Source organism: Nelusetta ayraudi, unplaced genomic scaffold (genome assembly GCF_046127955.1).
Source record: "Nelusetta ayraudi isolate G7.1 ecotype Tasmania unplaced genomic scaffold, CSIRO-AGI_Nayr_v1 ptg000151l, whole genome shotgun sequence".
Classification (NCBI taxonomy): Eukaryota; Metazoa; Chordata; class Actinopteri; order Tetraodontiformes; family Monacanthidae; genus Nelusetta; species Nelusetta ayraudi.
This window is the reverse complement of record NW_027466201.1, coordinates 1,987,394-2,007,414: the sequence shown is the minus strand read 5'-3', so window position 1 is coordinate 2,007,414 and position 20,021 is coordinate 1,987,394. Positions and strand designations below refer to the sequence as shown.

Genomic DNA, 20,021 nt, shown 5'->3' with positions numbered 1-20,021 from the left:
AGTCACTTGACAATGGAATGCCTCTTTGAAGACCAATTAAGGGAAGTTTTTTTTCACGGCACACCTGACATTATCTCACGGTACACTTGTGTGCCACGGCACAGGGGTAGAGAAACACTGCCATTGATTACCCTACTAATTCTGTCAGTTGCAAATTAGAGGTACAGAAAAGGCTGTGGCTGTCCGACCAGGATGTGGTGCTTTTCATCAGTTAAGGTAAATCTCAATTCTTATTATTTTTTTTTCTTTGTTTCTTTTTCAATCCGTATGATCCCAATCTATTCCACAGGAGGTCACGGACATTGCTTGCTAACTGCAGCTAGCTGAAAACGAGCTAGCTAATTCACTAGCTACGTGCAACTGTAAAACCTAGAAGGCTATCGGGGGACTTCCCGTATTTATATTGTTTTTGTGTAGGTCTTCCAATTGAAGATGCCGAAGTCATTTAGGATGCAAAGCAACTTACACGTTATACGACGACACATATGAAATGTTGAAATATTGTGTTTTTCCGAGGTTGGCCTTTGGAAAATTCTCGTGACGTTTTACCCCCCACCAAATTCTCTTCCTGCCGCCCCCAACGCTGACTCCGGAGTTAAACTCAGTTATATTCATATAATACACGACGGAGGTGTGTGTTTCTTATCTTCGCAAGCTCGCTGTCGGTGAGGAGCTGCACGCATGTGTTTCTAATGAGGAATGTTTAGCAGCAGAAGAACGTACCTGCACACACCTGGACTTATAATTTAGTCATTTAAGTAAATAAATAACACCTGTAAAGTGGGGGGGGGGGGGGGAAATCAACCCCCCCAAAAGCTAACTTAATTAATTCAACGGGGTAAATACAATGATTTTTTTCCCCCAGCATTAATTCAGCATTAAGTCGCGATAAAGCCTATGCAAGATACTCAGAAGTTAAACTGTGAATCATGTTTCATAATCCTAAACTTACTATCGGTTCCTATTTGTTAAATGTTAACGCCAAAAATGCTATAGCCAGAAAAACAAGAGGCAGGTGTGCCACTTTAAATGCTGACCACTTTGTGTGACGGTTGATAGCGCGCTACCAGCTAACCAGCTACTTCATTTAAACAGCTGGCAATAACCACTTACTTTGACTGTTGGTTTTTACCGGACAAGGACGTCTTTTTCCTCGGCTGTGCCTTTGCCATCCCCTTCAGTTTGCCAGAATCTGCGGTATTAATGTGCTACAAAGACAGACACAAGTTGCCCTCCGGATGTCTGTTTTCTGTTTCATGGCACTCATTCACAGCGTCGACGCGTTGCTAGGCAACAAAGAAGACGCTCAAGCTGGGACTCGTTCCAGTGCAAAGTTGAAACGTGCGTTGGGTTGGTTTTTACAGGAGTCTACATCAGACAATTGGTGGAAGTATCTTCCAACATGGGAGAAATCAACAAAAAGGAAAGTATGCAGTGATCTTTGAAGGATCTTCAGCTCCATCAGGTACAATAAGGAATACTGGTAAACAAATAATTCCTATCATTTCATTGTCAACATATACAATTGTGGATAATTGTGAATGAAACCACCATGAAAATTACACTTGAATTTGGCAAAGTTTGCTCAAAGCTAATCACACTAGATATGTGGATACTAAAGAATTTTGTAGTTTTACTTGATGGTGGTGTTGGGGCAAAAATAAAACAAAAGAAAACAGATTCAAGAACCGTTGAGAAGCATGATGGAAAATTTATGTAGTTCACACCATTGAAATATGAATTACAAACGCACATGGTAAACTGTCATTTCACAGTTCATTAGCTACAAAGAGGTACGTCAAAGGTGGCTAAGTGGTGTGTGAATCTTGTGTCACAAAGATTGTGTCAAAATGTGTCAATTCAATCTATTTTCTTTGACTGTGTGTGCAAAAGCGTTGACACTAATGGTGTCTCGAGCATAGCATTTTCCCAGGGGCCACGGCTGCTGAATCCCTCTGGACGACTAATGCCTGTCACCGTGTGAATCACGCACATGGCTCGAAATCAAAGAAGTGTCACGGCACAAATGGAGGCACGCACACACACGTATTTAATTTTTTTTTTTAAATAAAAAAAATTAAAAAGCTGCCTACGCCCACGTGTTAAAAGTGCCAAGATCATGTGCACACCGAGACACTTTAATGACACGATGTGGATTGCAGTGATGGCAGCAAAGGGGCCTGCTGTGACAACAACACCAGTACATAACAACAGTGGAAATGCATTCTTGCTCTGGATATAACTGAGTGCAGACTTCAGAGCAGAATCTAATCACTTGCAGGCACTTTAAGAAAAAAAAATCATGGCGTATAAGTTTTACCTCATGAATAAAAAACGACATGTCTTTTAGTGCCATAAAGTACTTACCCATTGGAATCATGAACGGAAAAAAAAACACAACACAACAATACAAATGACTACATATAGTTCAGATTAAAGTATTTTAAATCAGGGCTATCATTCATTCATTCATCTTCTATACCTGCTTATTCCTATTCAGGGTCACGGGGGTCTGCTGGAGCCTATCCCAGCTGTTTTAGGGCGAAGGCAGGGGGACACCCTGGACAAGTCGCCAGTTCATCGCAGGGCCACATAGACACAGACAACCATTCACACTCACATGCACACCTACGGACAATTTAGAGAGTTCAATTGACCTTACATGCATGTAAATCAGGGCTAAGTAAAGTTAAATTATTTACATTTCTGTTCATTAAGGGAATTCTGTCTTTTTTCATTTTAAGGTAATTTGAGAACGTTGACGTTGGAATTTTGATCATATGCTTGTAAAATATGATTATGAAAAATTCACTCTAATCCAAGCTCAGCGGACTTGATCCAATAATTCCCAACATACCAGGGAAAAACCTTTAAATATATAATCTGATTTTGTTAATTTTTAAAACAACCACCGCAGTCCACATTAATCAAATGTTTGTATTCCGGAGCCCATGAACGGTAACGCTTTGGAGAATATTGCGCAACCGCAACACTAACCAATAAGAAAAACATAAACATTATTAATGATCATCATCAGAAAACAGATATCTGTTAAAGTGTTTATTCTATACGAGTCTTGTAGATTCACCATCCTTATTTACATGTGCTCTGAATGCAGTTCTGAATATTTTAGCTTTTTCATGCACACACATAAAAACTCCACACTGTAAACCACATCTACATACAGCTAAAACACACACTTTTTCCTAAGGGTCTCCTTCCTGGAACACTCTTTGCCTCTTTGCAAGAGTTCCCAACAGCAATATCATCGGCTACAAAGAGGACTGATTGTGACAGCAATTTAAAATATATTTAAATAACTTTTTTTTCCTTAATTTTACAAAATAGTCTAAAGAACTGTGGATAAGACAAAATGTGGATGCACTATAAAACAGTTGAATTAAAATGCGTTTCCTACAGCGGGTTGCCTGAAGGGATACTTCGGGAACACGAAAGTAAAACATCTTATTTTACAGATAACAGACAACAGTACCTGTAGAGTGAAAACACCAGAGAATTGTGATTTTTTTTTTTTTTTTTTTTAGTCCAGGCCCATAAGACACAGATTCAGTTGAAGGAGGTTTGAGCTACAAAGGCTTTGTGACGGAAAACAGTCGAGGCAACATGTGGCGTGTCTGAGAAAAAAACTGGGTTTCCGTTCTGGCTGATGGGACAGTGAGAACCTTCACCGTAGCGCAGGAAGGGGAGGATTCCCGTAGCTTTGAGAAAAGAAAAATCCCCGTTTCCTGCGAGGGGCAGTAGTTGAAGGACCACTGAGCAGCCGCAGGCTGGCGGGCAGGATGGACTTCACCCACTAGTGACAGGCGAGAGAAGAAGAGCTAACAACAGCCCGACTTGCTCTCGGCAGCTATGGGCTCTTGGTCCAGTTTGATTCGGTCTCCGTTGCTCTCCTCATAGGGCAAGCCTTTATCGTTGGCCAGGATGTTCTCCACCAGGAAGCGCGCCGCCTCGTCCACGTTGATGTTGTCCTAGGAAGAACAGCAGTGCGTCAGAACAGTGGTGCCACGTTTAGGAGCTAACAGTCCTTCCCCAACACTTTATTTTTTTTCTTAAAGTTATTTTATTTTATTTTTTAGAATGAAAAGAGCCACAAAGGCTCAAGCAGTGATGGATCACCTTCTTCTTTCTCATTCTGGACTCCAGTGGAGGATCTTCAGATAGATAACGTAAACTCGATATAAATCTTTGGGAACCTGAAAGTTTAGCCCTCTGTTTACAGTCACCAGCTGGGAAAAACAAAACCCTCACGAAAAAATAATAAGACCAAAAAAAAAAAAAAAATCTAAACGATGAATTACCATTGCATATGATTAAAATAGGGCAACTACAAATAGAGCCAGGGCCAAAGCCCAAATATTGCAGACATGAACCTCAATATAAGAGAAATTAGTATGTACATTTAATCATCCTGGATTTTAAAAAAAAAAAAATGTCCAGGGAGGCGCTTTGTGCACGGCACACACCCACACACTTCATATGACGCAGCACGTGACCCAGCTACTGGGGCCTCAGGCCTTTTGGAATGACTTAATAACGTCAGCTCTGGCTGTCAAATTTAACAGCATTTCCTCACACAAAGGGAATTGCAGAAGTGTGTGTGTGTGCATGCGTGTGTGCGCGTGTGGAAGTGCGTCTTTTAGCTGAGCTGTCTCGCTCTCTCTTATACCTTTCCTCACTTCATTTCGTTAAACGTGAATGGCTTTGAGCTCTTGCACTAAATTTAAAATATGTTACCACTTTACCTGCAGAACGTTCCAAAGAAAGGTTCTCAACAAAGACTTTTTTTTTTAAGCGACCTAAAACTTAAAGTCTGCCTCATCACATGTGAAAAAAGTTACTGTCATTAGCTGAGACAATCAAAGATTTATTATGGTGCACAAAATACTTTTTGTGCATCAAAATTAGTTTGTAGTCCGAATGTCACGCATGTCGTAATCACGTAACATATGGAATTCCTCGTCCTTTATCACAAGTACAACACCTGAGACCAACCCTATGACAAAGCCAACCACACATAACAGAGTCTTCCTGCCCCTCTAGCCCCTACAGCTCTGTGTTGCATCACAAGTCAGCATCATGTGACACCGTTTTATCACGGCAGCCGACTTCCAAAGATAAGATATATGCTGTGAATGAATAGTGAAAACTGCAGTGCGAGAAAGGTCGGCAATTCGCTTTGTAGTATCTGCTCAAAGAGAGTGAACAGGGACAATACTTTTCACAACCACCTTGATACTACTAGGGTGACCATTCCATAAATTTAAAGCAAATTGTTCAGTTGCTATGCACCAATTTGTTGTTGGAGGCTATGGTTTAGAGATTTTCTAATCCACACATAACCATTCAAGAGTTTTACAGGTGGAGAAAATACAACCCAATAGAAGTCAAGGACTTAGCCTATGTCCAAGTGGACAATCCAAGAGTCCAGAAGACACAGCAGTCCAATTTGATCACAAAATTGTATAGTTCACGTCACGTTTTTGCCCGAAATGTCTGCAGCTTTATGTATGCGAGATCAGCAAGAACATGTCAGAGTAAAGAAACATTCCTTGGCATCGTTTAGGTTGCTGCTTCAAGTAAAACTCAACTGCTTTCTGCGGACAGTATAGAAACAAAACATAAACTTTCTGTTGATTTTTTTAGGTTTGGAGTATGTGGCTCCAACTCAGAATGCAGGGCTAATCAGTGGAATTATTTTCCTCCATGAAATTTCTATACGGTCACTTAGATTACGCAGGTTTAAAAAAAAGAAGCTATGACCAACTTGTGAGTGGCCATTGGATGAAATTTTAATTCTGGGTGAAATGTCCCTTTAATGCCATTTAGAAAAAAAGAAAAATCACAGTCATGTGTAGACCATGACTCCAGTATTAGTTCTTCCTTTTGGGACATTTCATGCTACTCTGAATCCATTAAAATTCTAGCTAGAAATAAAAATGGAACACCCAAGCAGGGCAACAAGGTCGAAAAGATGTGGCGAGGAGGTAAAGGAACGTAAGGAAAACATTTAAGCGTGTGTGTGTGTGTGTGTGTGTGTGTGTTCGGCTGAGAGCTTCTGTCAGGTGCATTAATCTTACCTTGGCCGACGTCTCAAACCAGCCCAGGAAGCCGGTCTCTTTGCAGAAATTGTCCATTAGGGCCGAGTTGTTGGCGCCCTCCTTCTTCTGGTCACACTTGTTGGCAAGCAGCACCGAGGGGATGGGGTTGCCGTTGGCCAGCTTCACCTTGCTGTCCAGGTCGTGCTTCCACTTGGACACGGCCTCAAATGTGGAGCCCCTGGTCACGTCGAAGACCACGAAGGCCCCCACTGCCTCTTTGTAGTACACTCGCGTCATGTTGCCGAAGCGCTCCTGACCTGCGGGGGATAGAGAAGATTTTATTGGTGCATTTTTAAAATTTTTTTTTTTTTTTACAGATAAACCTTGGGCCAGCGACAGTGTTTTGGGTTTTGTCACGTATGTAGAAAAAATAATAATCTGGATTTGATTTCATTCTTAAAAATCAGACATCAGTATCTCAGGAACCGTTGTCTTTGGCTCTAGATCTTTTGATTTTTGTCAGTATGGCCACAAAGCCTCAACAAATAAATTTCCACTTTTTTTAATTTAAATGTTGCCAAAAAGAGAGAGGGTAAAAACGGATGTGACGGTTCTTTGACCCACTTTCCTCTGCGGGAGTAATCCGCCACGATAATAAGCCCCTTTCTCTGTAGTCAGGCTCAGAGAAAATGCGAGGCGGTATTTCACAAAGGCAGAGCCAAAAGGGGGGGAATTACCAGCATGTCCACGGGGGTTGCTACCATTGTTCCGAGGGTGGCCTCGTCTTTCCCCGAAAGCAAGTCATGATCAGCGTCCAGATCCGACTGTGTTCACACCCGTCAGACCCCTGGTCCTGATACCACCTCAGTTTTAATGCATCGCTGAGACTCAGCTGAGCCGTTTTAAACATATGGATACAAAAAAAAAAAAAAGTACCCCTGACACGGGGCTCTTACATACCGTCACGTCAACCCAAGTCGGCACGTGAATGTGCAACGGAGCGTGGCAGCATAGAAAGCTCATTGGTGGAATTGGATTTTCAGCAGCATGCATGACTCTGGAGAGGCGTCTTCTGATCACAATCCCCTGAGCTGTCACATACATACATACATACACACACATTTGACCCCTCTGCAACCCACCCAACCCCACCCTCATTTTTCTTTCTCAAATTTAGTTTTCTTGGCTGTGGGTGGTGGTAGTTTACAGTAGACGAATTACTGCAGCTTTGAAAAAAAAAAAAGGCCACATTTGTGCAATCAGAATCACTAATAACACTCTAAAGTACACAGCGGTAGTCATAATCTGGCGGTGCAGGTTTTTAAAATGCATTACAAGGCTAAAATCAGAGCCTGTAGGATTTTCTTGAGGGTAGGGTTTTTTAACCATTGTAATTATTTGACAATGTACTAAACACACAAGCACCCACACACCTCCTCTTCAGGGATATGCGCACCGTCACTAGCCATATGACTCACCACAATGAGCTGTGAGTTGTTAAAAGACTGAGAAAAGCCACAGTTTATGCTCCTCACATGTGGCAGTCAGGTGACTGGGGTTCGACCGCATCTTGGTCTCAAAGTGCTAAGAACTCTGTTAGACTTGTCTTGATTTGTCTCCCTGGCTACTGCAAACTGAAGTAAGAATTACAAAAGAGTCAACACCCACGTGAGTTCTTAGTTGGTACTGGGCTCAGTGTTATCACGTGGCATCACAAGAGCCCAGCAACATCGTGAACCAAGAAGACGATTGAGGAAGTGGGAGCTCGGCTTCTACTTTCACTATCCTGCCGGTACTTGCCCAACCACGGCTGAAAGTGGAGTGACGTGGCGCTGTGTGGTGCGGTGCGAGGCAGAGAGCGAATACACTGTGGGGCCCAAAGGCCTGACGGTAATTGCTTATAATTGAGAGTCTAATTTTAGCCGATACAACCCCAGGTGAATCCACCGGGGACATGACACAGTGGGATGAGCAGGCGTTGGACTGAATCAAGGCTTTAATTTTACAGAGCCTCGCAGAGCTCATACTGCCCTGAGAGGAGTTTAAAGGTGGAGTTTCGGCTGTTCCTTTTTTTTATTTTTCCAACCGGGCCCGGAATTAATTTTAGCCGGAGTGGAGACACTGGAGTTCGATGACCACAAGGGGCAGAAGGAAGGGGAATAAAATAAGTACAGAAAAAAGGTAGAAACTCTTAACTTAGTCGCCAGTGAAAGAGGGAAAAAAAAGTAGGCAATGGGTAAAATTAAAGCATTGCTCCATTTGTTCAAATGAAATAAATTAATATCCATCCCAACATACCCTCCACCCCCTGTAGAAACTAGTGGCCCAAAGGACCAGGCAGCGGATACAAAGCAACAGAAATAAAGTTTCTCCTGAGGTATGGAGACAGAGTGACTGTGGAGTACAACCACTGCTCCTTGAGGTGGTGTCGGGAAATCTGATCGAGATTCCGCCTGGAGACCCTCCCCTCACCCAACTCCCTCCAGAGAGGTTCCAGGCACATCTATCTGGCCAAAGACCCTGGAGGCAGGCCCAAAACACACTGAAGGGATAACATATCTTGTCAATCCTGCCCCCGGGGGGAGTCTCTGATAAGTAGGAGAAAATGGACGGACGGACATGAGGCACGTTCATTTCACATTCTGTATGTAAGGGAAGTGATGGCACTCTTGCCAGAAGGTGAGGAACACCCGCTGCTGCACAGTGATCAGAAGCAGCTCCTTCAGTGACGTTCACGTCGTTGTTTTTCCTCTTCTGGAAAAACATCTCCAAATTCTTCTGTATCCCGTTTGTATCCCTCAACCAGTTTTGGACTTCAACCTGCACTTTAAACCAGCAACCAGCAACACTGTAGAGCGTTTCCTCTGTAGACCGACAGCAACTGAAACCAGAAAACCTAAGCAAACGTTTGAGGGCAGTGGCAACGGGCATGATGTCTGAACTCGTCTGGTGCGACGACACCTGCCAAGACCTGTATTCTTTGTTCTTTTTTTTTCAAATGAAAGTGAGATAAAGGTGGAGACCAACAGAACTGAAATCAAATACATCTCTTACGGTATGCTGACTAATTTTCATCTGGCCAATGTTTTTCTTGCCACTTATGCAAATTTAAATCAGTTAAAACAGTTCCCACTTACTCAAAACATTTTTCACCTTCACCTGCAAAATGCACACCAGCCATGTGTGCACTCTGTTCGAATGACATCTCAAATAAACTAAAAGCAATCTCAGCAAATTGTAGACACTTGGTTTTATATCAAAGATCAAATATTTCTCCTGATTTAGGAGCTTGAAGATAAAAAAAACAAAAAAACAAAACATAAAGATGTCCAGAGAAAAAAGCACATTTACTTAATCTAGAAGTGAGCCGTACCCTTTATGACATCGCAAGGAGCTGATTGTGATCAGAGCAGAGTGTTCTAGAGCATGGTTTCTGAAAGTGGAGCAAGCAAAAGAGGTAAATTAAGGATTTTCCTCATTTCTTGGAATCCACCTACGGCTGGAGCAAAACCACTGAACGAAACAGGCAGTTTTGCTACTGTGCAGGACATTTGCAGAGTTCATCAAACACTGTTGCTGTCATTGCTCACAAACTCTGAAACTGCAGGATTGTGCGTGCCTCGATTTCCCCCTTTTCAATGGATAGAAAGCAGAACTGAATAAAGCCGCAGCCTCTTTTTGGTCGTTTTGGTTCCAACTGTGTAAACAGAGGCCACGCTACTATCCGACACCGACCTGAGGCGAATCGTCTCGTAGATGCACGCAGCAGCGCAATCATGTGTCCCAATGAACCTCATTTGCTCCCCTGCTATCCATGCACTCCGCGCCGCTGCAGTTAATCCCTTGATTTCACCCTTAATCTTCAGCTTGAAACGTACATAAGAGCCATCTGAAGGGGGTTTGATTCGGTCGGGGAACCGAAGACACGGTTCTCCATCAACACTGACAAGATGACGGTGACGAGATGAAACGAGATGCCCGGCAGTGGCGACGCAACATCATCGCGCTTCCACTTGAAATTCCGACACATCCTGCTGCTGGGCCGAAATATAAACACACACACGTACACCCAAAGACACACACACACACACACACACACACACAACCAACAGTGAGGTTAGCCTCACTTCATCCTGGTACAGTCAGCTGGAAGAAACAGTCTCCCATCGTGGGAATTCAATCGATGGTACTTGACTGGCCCCATCTACACACACACACACACACACACATGTTAGTGTATTTTTAAGCTGTAATTACTCATTTAAAGGCCATTGATAAGTTGCCGTGTTATCATGCAGAAATCACTAACTTCAGATGACAGCCAGTCCCATGATGCTTGACATTCCATTGCATTGCATTTATCACGTGCAGACCTCTGTTGGCTGGAATGAAACATCCCGTTTCTGTCTCCATGGTGCTGTTGGTGCCTCAGCAACAAACGGCAGTGAAGACTCCCCCGAAGTAATACAGATACGTTTAGCAAATTTCATTGCAATGGCAAGATGCCAGTTCCTTGATCAGTTGTTGCCGCCGTGGCTTTACTGTATGTGCCACTTTTCAGAGTTGACTGGTCACATAACGGTGAAGTCCCTCCTAACAGCACATAGCTGGAGGACTGCTTGGCTCAATTCCAACCGGCGACCGCAGTTGCGTGTTTCAGCTGCGTTTCACTTCCTTGTTTTTTTTTCCTTTCTCAACGTTGAGATCCAGCCTGCAAACTGTGCAGGGCGTGCAAAATGATAGTGTTCTTCTTGAAGGTTCCAGACAGTGCCTGATCATTCGTCAGTTTAGTTTATTTATTTATTTAGTTTATTTTGAACTGTTAAAAAAATAAAAAATGATGGATAAAAAGATGTACATGTGGCTATATTCAAGAAAAAACTTTTTTTTTTTTTAAATTTCATGTACACAATTTCAGTAAAGATTTCCAAGAACTTACCTAGTCCCCCTTTTTTGTAATCTAATATTGTACCGTAAATATATATATATATATATATATATATATATATATATATATATATATATATATATATATATATATATATATATATATATACATATATATATATATATACATATGTAATACAATCGCTGTGCGCGTCAACAATGCACACATTTACACTTGAAAGCCACAGAGGAGCATGAGACCGCAGGAGGCGGAATGGCCACGCACGCTACTGCGTCAAAGCGTCGACATGCCTCGAAGGAACCGGGCAGCACATTAGTCTGACAACCGAAGAATTACGTTAGAAAGAAAAGGGGGAAAAAATTGACTAATCACAAAATTTCGGCTCAGTTGACCACGATGGACCACAAGACCAACCGGTTTCCCAGGTTCCAGGAAGGAACATGCGGAACACTGAGCGGCACGCGGTCGCGCAGCGCCCGTTATCATCTCATGTGTTTGTTGTGTGGGAGAAAGAGGGAACAAAAAGAAAAGGACTCATCATTATCCATAGCCCTGGCAACCCCGGTTTCCTTTATAATGGTACATATTGCCACTGTGTGGGCGGGTAACCATGGGAACTGTCCAAGCCAGACGCGGCAGTAGCAACAGCAGCCTTTTTTTTCTCCCATTTTTCTCTGTTGTTAGGAGGCAACTGGCTGTGAAATGTCCTCGCGCACCCTCGCAGGGGCGAGCGGAGACGTGATTATCTCCGCGCTGGTATCTGCTAACCAAGCGAAATGATCTGGGTTCCAGTGTTCAGATAAAAAAGGGAATCGGCCGTTGACTTGGACTGCGGCGCAGTTTCCAACACGACTGTTGGGGCTTCGCTGAGAGATTTCTACCTCCACGCCCATCTCACTCTCATTGTCTTTACCACCGAGACCTCGTCCGCAAATGAATGCATGCACTCCAACAAAATGTGGGCTGAACAACAATGACAAAATGCACGGTGGACTGACAGTAGAGCGAACGAGCGGCTCAGAGGCAGAGCTGCAAGTAGGAGCTTCTCTTTGGCAGTGAAGCAGCATGGATGTGACCAGAGATGAGGACATCATAGGGACGGTCTCAAAGACTAACCCTAACCCGACTGGGGAGGTTTGGACGTGTCCCGAAGAGGGACGGTAAATTTATCAGGAGAAGGATGCTGAGGTTTTGGAACTGGCAGACAGGAGGCCTGGAGGAAGCAGAGAGGACAGGAAGTGAGTTGGTGTGAGAGAAGAGGTCGCAGAGGAGAGGGTTAGACGGAGGCACACCATTGGCTGTGGGTACCCAAGAAAGAAAAGCAGATGATGAACAAGAAAGGGAAACGCCATACGATGCTTCTAAACCTCAATACACCAGGAGAAAAAGACCCAGAGACCTGCATAAAGTCCTGTGAGAAAGATGAAAACGGGCACCATTTTGGCTCCTCTCGCTATATTCTGTGGGTTTCCCGCAGCCAACACTTCAGTCTACGACGCTGATTATTTTTGATAAAATACGAATATGTAAATGTCACAATAACAAAAAGAGACAAAGTCATTGAACTTTGAGGAACATTTTTTTTAAAATAGAAAAAATGATGATGATCAAAAACACATATTCATACCCTGAAGACAGCCAGATAAAATCTCTACTTGATTGTCTCCACAGATCTTTATTATATTTTAAATTTTTCTTCCACCCACACGAGCACCAGTTAACGTGTTAGAAAACTGTCTTTTTTAAAATGTCCTGATAAAAGGGAACATACATCCATCCATCCAGCCATCCGTCAATCTTCTGTCATTGCTTATCCTGCACTCGGGAGTGACTGGGGTGCTGATACCCATCCCAGCTGTCTGAGGGTGAAGGCGGGGCTACACTCTGGACGTATCGCCACTTTATCACAGGGGTCAACCATCCGTAATCACCACGGGGTAAACCAGAACTGCTGATTTTCTTTTTTCTTTTTAATTACATGCACGCCTTCACACCTCACACAGGAAGGCACGGGAATCGAACTCGCTCAACACAGAGCTGCCGCGTGGCCTCGATAAGAAAGCACTTTTCAAGCGTTTTGCCTCCTCCTGGTTTTCCGCGCCTCTTGAGATTATCCAGGCTCCGGTACGGGCTCGTCTCCTCCGAAGGCTCACATGCCAAAGGCAACACAGGGTCCACTCATAGACTTCGGCACAAGTTTTTTAAAACAAGGGGACCGCGAGAAACACATGACTGCCGCGTGTGAATTCCTCTGGCGCGGCACGTGAGGGGTGACTTACTACAGTGCGTACGACGGGCCGGATCAACACAAAGCCCGAGCACAAGGCTGCTGCAGGAATTTAGACCGAGACAATTACGCTTCCCCGATTACTACGTGCGAACCCTCCGTGAACCTATTTGGGGTTTTTATTTTTGAGGAATTCTGGAATAAAGTGAAAAAGCTGGTAAGCCCTAATCACTCCAAGCGGAGGGGAGGGGCTTAAATGTTGCCCTACAATGTTGTTTTAATATAGTACTGCAAAATCTACTAACACAATTGCTTCAGAATGAATTCACAAATGAGTGGAGAAATGTTAAATCCGCTCTGGAAAAGAAATTGTCTTTTTACCGAATGAATTACGGAAAACAAGGAATGCGGATCTCATCAACCGAGTGAAGATCTTCTCAGGGGGATTTTTTTGCTTTTTCCTCCGTTCTTCCCTTGACGCTCATGCGGCACACGGCGAGTTCGGCCGCTGGGAGTTGCCTGGCGGACATTAACCTTTGCTCCAGTGAGTACCGTGTCGTTTCGTCGTCACACCAAAAAAAAAAAGGCCCTGGCGACGCTGCTCGACGTGCACTGTTCTAATTGCCCAACGAAGCTAAACTGCTGGGCAGTGATTACGTTTCTCTCTCTCTCTCTCTCTCTCTCTCAGTGGTTCTCAGCAGCAGCGGAAACAATTAGGGGTTTATCCGCTAGTCAGTCAGACGCTGCTCCGACAAACATTCTTTGTTTCATCTGTGGCTTTTTAAAAATGGGCATTTTTCTCCATGTTCATAAAGCAAATAATTACCCAAATATAAAAAAACAACTATCTGATCTCTCACCTTCAAGAGGGTTTTAAAAATTTCGACCTCAGACTTTCCAAAGCTACAAAGTTGACACCTGATGCCAATAAGTTCACAACCACATAAACAAAACTTTATTCTCTTCTTTTATTAACACCGGCTGAGAGGAAGTAGGAGGTCACCACGTATCGTTAAATATACTCTAAGTTTCGTGATTGTATCCTGAAGTCACAGCTGGTATAACAGACAAGATCAATACTTTCACGATTAACATAAACATTGTTAGCAATACTGCCAAATCTTACCCACTGGGCCTTAAAAAGAGGTCATTTCAGAACGAAAAGAAATCCAGGTTGGCTGATCGGTAAATTGTTTTTCTCCTCTCTGTAAAAGGTTCCATTCACTCACGCCACCTTCCGCTTCTGTCCGGAAATGTGCGATCCGACAGGAAGCAGGAGGCTTGTTTTTTAATACCCCAATCATCCTGCCCTCTGGCAAAGACAAATCAGGATAGAGGGAGAGTAGCAATTCTGGGTAAAGAGAGGGTGACGAGCCACAGCACCTCCGTCGTGTGAAACCCTCTGATTAGCGTCATCCGTCCCAGACGGTAATTGTTATCAAGGTTTGTGTGCGAAAAAGCAACGCTGATCTAAAGTCGCTCCGCGAGTTTGCCGGGAGGGCGAAAGTGGTTGTGATGAGTCAACGCACGTGCTTCAACACGTTTTCAGTTTGTCACACAGACGTACTGAGAAATGAACCAAATCGAATGTTATTTGGATACATTTACCGTATACATTACAATTATGGCTATGATGTGACGCGGATGTGCTTTTCAGAGGCTTTTGGAGAGCGCCCCCTCCCTTCCGCTTCAGTCTGGGTTTTAAATCAGATTTGAATCATTTTTTTGTGGTCATGTGATTTGAATGAATCAGCCATAATCGGTTCATACGGCCAGTTGGCCCATGAGTGGACACTTGTGACATCGGTTAGCGGTGGGAGCACAGCGAGAAGATTCCAACAATGGAGGACAGTCCAGAAACAGAGGTTCCTTCCTCTGCACCTAAAACACAGCACTGAGCTCCAGAGCTTAATCCTTCTCTCTCTCTCTCTCTCTCTCTCTCTCTCTCTTACACACTCACACACGTTCATTATCACAATTGCATCTGATTATGCCGCTGTTCATTGTTGATTCCACAGCGTGACATAATGGTGTTGCATTGTGTGCTCTTGTACTCAACCCTCTACGACTAAACCCGGTATTTTCGTCCCGATTGTGTTTGGAACCTCTCCGGCATCTGCGTTCAGCTCTAGCTATTCTATTCTTTTTCAGTGAAAGAATGAAAAGAAGTAGCAATGAGGCAATGAGTCTGTCCTGGCAAAAAAAAAAAAAAAACCTCTGCAAGTTTGCCACAGCAAACAAATCAAAACAGCCAACAGTAAAACGTTTGGAAACGTGACCTTTTCATTGCCGGTGCACTAGCAATAAAAGGTCATTTACCTCTTGCAAGCCATTTTACAGGATAATTGCTATTTGGGTTAGAATCAGGAAAAAAGCTCTTTGCATATCTGCCCTATTTTGTTTCTGTCCAAGCACAAGGCGATGGACAGTGGAAGACAATGGAACTTTCCGCACGTTAATTCGGACCAATCAAAGAGCAGCTCAGGAAATGGTCGGTGTGATTTTTCTACTCAACTGTTTCCAACCTGTCACTAAATTCACACCAGTCCTGTTCAGTTCAACTCGATCCGCCTCGTAACTAATAATTAGGTAACAGCTACATTGGGTATCATAGGCGTCTGTCCGCGTCAAGTGGACCAAAGACAGTCAGGAGATTGCAATTTGCAACGCAGGGCAATGTCAGCCTATACAAATGTGCTTCATCTTCTATAATCACCGATACAGCGCCACCACAGGTGAGGAGGGGAATTCATTACTCAAAAAGGTTTGGGTCCGTTTGACAAAAGCGCACGCAACGCAAAAGCAAATTGAAACCCGCCGAAATCTTGCAACCAGCTAGCTTCAGCTACGCTACGCTTCAACCGCCCGTCAGCTAGCCCCTCGCTGCCTTCGCCACCTGTTGACCGGTTTGGTTTCATTCAGCGCAATGAAGCTCGTCTCGGTGAATGACACCAGTCAACGGCGGGCTTGCCCGTCTGTGCGTGTGTCTGTGTGCGTCAGTGTTTTATTTATCCTCACATATCGTGTGACGGAGTGCTGTCTGGCTGCGACAGGCAGACGTGCTGCCTTCGCTGGCACCCAGTCACAGATGGCCCTGCACGCTGAGCGAAGCGCTGCCAGGGCCACACTTGCCAATCAGTCCAGGGCAGCGAACCCCCACTTCCTTCCCTCTCCCCCAAAACACACACACATAAACACACATAAATTGCACACACTTATTTTTTTCCTGTCACGGCTGCAAGCACTTAAAAAAAAATAGCTGTCTGGACCCCTCTGTGCCTTTGAGGGATTTCTTTTTTGGTGTTTGATTGATTGAAACTGCGCTGTTGGTGATCCTCCACTGCCCTGCCGGAGTTCAAACATGTGACTAGAATGTGTCTGGAGACAGGGGAAGGCAAGGCAGTGTTTGGATGTGACCTGATCAGTCACAGGCCGGGTGTCAAAATTGATCAGACGACTTCATGACACGTAAGACAGTATAGCTATAACTAACTTTTGGCACAAGCTGTCTGAACAGCAGGTGCTGGAACATTGTGTGATGGAAAAAAATAAAAAACTAACTAAAAGTTTGCTACTGTTGTCGATTTTAAAAAGAAAATAACATCAGCGTGAGTATTTTAATGAAAAGGTATAAGGACGGTGGCTACTTTTTCTCTCAAACAGTAGCTAAATTGCTAACTTCCTGGATTAGGACCGCAAACGCCCTCCACCCCCGTGCCAACCTATTACTCAAACAAAAATTGAAAGTTGAACCGAATCCAGGCCTCAAAGGAAAAGCCATTTACACCTGCCGGGGCCTAAGTAAACTCCACAGCCGCTAATGTGATCGACTAGAAATGCTGCATGAATGCAGTGTTTAACATCTGCCACTCGGCGCTACAGGCAAAACAACTTAATAAACGTCTTAATGGGATTTCTGTTGACTGTGCGATACGGTTGTCACTGCAGTTACTCCACGGTCTGATTTCCATCTGAATGTAAAACATCCATCCAGTTTCCATCTCGGTTGTGAGGTTTTCATGGATTAGATCCATGAAAACCACGAAAACCTTTGAGATCAAGTAATATAATGGTCTCATTACTGGCTGATGGGCATCGGTTGTTACTGCTTCTCCCAGTTTGAGAATGAAGTATGTTTCACGCAGGAGCCTAGTCTCATAATGAAATCAAACACTGCATTGCACCCATCGGCGCTCACATCTTTAATCCAAGATTAGTCTTCACTGTAAAAGGTATGGAGCAGAGCAACAAAAAGCTTATTTTTGTTTCACCCCAAGAAGGCATTCCCGCGCTGCCTTGAGTTCACGTCACGTGAAAAAAATTTCCCGTTTCACAAACATTCTTCGGTGGATCAGGGCACCCACGCGAGACACCAAGCCGAGCCCGCGGCTGACATTTTGCTCGATTTACTCAGAGGCGCCGAGCTTCTTTTAAAGGTCAGGATGAAAGCCGCGTTCATCCGTCACGATGCGTTCGACCGAGGAACATACCATCCGCGGAGCTCCCCTCCTTTCAGGATACACACCCGACCATTCACACCGAACGGAGCATTGAAAGAGTGCCGGCCAGATAAAGATCGCGAACCGAGCTCGTCTTGTTTCAAACAGTGTTGGAAAATGGAGAGAAATATCAAAACATAACAGACAGGGAACCATGTCTGCTTGCGCTTGGCCATATGAATGTAATGTTGATTTATTTATTTTTCCCAATATCACAGCTTTCCTTCCTGACTGACAGGTTTCAGCTGACATGTCCTGCATCAACACCTTACATAAAGTGGCCCTTCTAAACCGCTGCGACATGTGACGGACATGAGGGCGGGGGGGGGGGGGGAATCCACCGGCAGACATGAATGCTTATCTCTCACTCCCTCTGACATGTTCGGCAACCAGCATCCATCATTTCACACGCACAACACTTTCTTTTGTACCGTCGCACTAAAAGGTCCCCATATCAGACACGCTCTCAGATCTTTATTTTTCATCCTGGACTCCAGTTCAACAGTCTTCCACCACTAAATGATTTAAAAAAAAACAAAAAAAAAATCATACTGAGCTCTGCGTTTGCAATCTGCTGCCAAACTCAGTCTTTGCTGGACCTCCTACATGTTCCACATCTCAGAGGGCGGAGCACAAAACCTGGCTGGATGTGTTAGCGGAAGCTGCACCCTGAAACAGTTTTTTTTCCGCGCAAACCGACTGACCAGAGGAGGTCAAGGGTGATCTTTTCTCATCACTCACATGCTGGAGGGGTGACACTGTCGCATGCGTTTAATAACAACACGGGAAGACGAAAATCCTAAAATTCTGCCTTTAATTCGCATTAAAATTGCTTTTAAAAGCTGTACTTTGCATCTGCGCATCTGCTTTCTCTGCGCGCGCACACACACACACGCACACACACACACACACACACACACACACACACACACACACACACACACACACACACACACACACACACACAGCTGTTTGCAGTGAGGCGCTCTCCCGGTGCCTTGAGATGGCAAACAGTGCCAGTTGCAGCAGGGCCGCCCGCCTGCGTTGTGTGAGAAAGTTTTATTTGCGCTGCACTGATTGCGCTCAACTTGCGCACGCGCGCCCTGCTGGAATGCGTGCGTGCCAGTTTAAAGAGGACCGTGGTTGCAAGTCTCGCACAAAAAGAGGCAAAGCGCTCAACACGGAGCAGGGAAAGTTTGTTGGAAACAAACATATAAATAAAGTTACCCAACAGGATGAGCAACGACGTGGAGAAGCGGCAGAGGAGAGCAACGTTCTTCTGCTCATTACGGGGCTCGTCTCATGATGCGTGTGATGATTAGAAGAGAGGCGGTGCCCGGCTGGCAACGTGACCTACATTCCATGACAATAATGGATCGCGCCAGAGATCGCAGACGGACAGAAAGCGAAACACACACGCACACTGGGATCCGATCTTCTCAGGGAAAGTCCGGTTATGCTCCCTTCAGGCCACGTCGGAAATCCCAACTTCCTCCTCCACAAACCCTCCCATCGAAGCACTTTCACCTGTTTCCACTCAACCTTCGGACTTTCCTTACCTGCTATGTCCCACAGCTGTAGCCTGACCAGCGTCTTGCTGTCCCAGTTGATGACTTTGAGGGCGAAGTCCACCCCGATGGTGGCCCGGTAGTGCTGCGAGAAGAGCTGATGCACGTAGCGCTTGATGATGCTGGTTTTGCCGACACCCAGCTCGCCGATGACCAGAACTTTGAACAAGTACTCCTTGCAGTCGGACACCGAGCCCCCCGCCATGGCTGACACCGTGTCCGCGTTGTGTGTTGGTCGCGTGTTCTTCTTCTTCTTCTTCTTCTTTCCTCACCCTTTTTGAGCTCAACTTGCTTCTGCTTTTGCGCTCATCAAGGCTTCCTGTGAGGACCTGAAGCAGCAGCAGCGGCAGCGGCGGGACTGAGCCGGTCACTGGTCCGAGGGGCCGGATGGGACACGACTCACATTAGCGTGCCTCCCCCCCCCCCCTTTTTTTTTTTTTACCTTCCTCCGCCTCCTCCTCCTCCCCTTTATTCCTTCCCTCCTTTTGACTGTTCTTCTCCTCCTTCTCCTCCTCCCCTCCTGATGCCGCTCAGCAATCACCTGACAAGTCACAGGACCCGGAAATGTGAGAATAAACTTGGCAGGCACTTTACTTCGAGGTTCCTCGTGCTGCTGCGTCGTTTGCGCAACCATTTGTTGTTCAACTGAAGCCAGCGGGCTTCCTCATGCGTGAGTTTCACTGCCATCAACTGTCAGCTTCTACAGTCAGGGGGGGGGGGGTCCGTCATGCCGTTTAAAATCAAAAGGCAGTGGTGAAG

The 20,021-nt window shown here is 44.8% G+C and overlaps 1 protein-coding gene across 1 annotated transcript; it reads right to left on the bottom strand.

Annotated features, from left to right (window-relative positions):
* Nucleotides 1–3,045: 3,045 nt before the first annotated feature.
* On the bottom strand, nucleotides 3,046–19,706 carry LOC142879957 (ras-related protein Rab-32-like). The gene is made up of 3 exons (XM_076013540.1): nucleotides 19,254–19,706; nucleotides 6,099–6,376; nucleotides 3,046–3,989 (listed from the first exon to the last, which is right to left on the bottom strand). Exons 1-3 carry the CDS (start codon nucleotides 19,465–19,467, stop codon nucleotides 3,840–3,842), a joined length of 642 nt encoding a protein of 213 aa, XP_075869655.1. The 5' UTR covers nucleotides 19,468–19,706; the 3' UTR covers nucleotides 3,046–3,839.
* Nucleotides 19,707–20,021: the final 315 nt, after the last annotated feature.

Excerpts from the sequence above, each read along its gene's own strand:
- LOC142879957 (XM_076013540.1), bottom strand. The coding sequence starts at position 19,467 with ATGGCGGGGGGCTCGGTGTCCGACTGCAAGGAGTACTTGTTCAAAGTT. Across the intron at positions 6,377-19,253 it reads ACAGCTGTGGGACATAGCAG|GTCAGGAGCGCTTCGGCAAC; the intron begins GTAAGGAAAGTC and ends TATCCCCCGCAG. Across the intron at positions 3,990-6,098 it reads GGTTTGAGACGTCGGCCAAG|GACAACATCAACGTGGACGA; the intron begins GTAAGATTAATG and ends TGTTCTTCCTAG.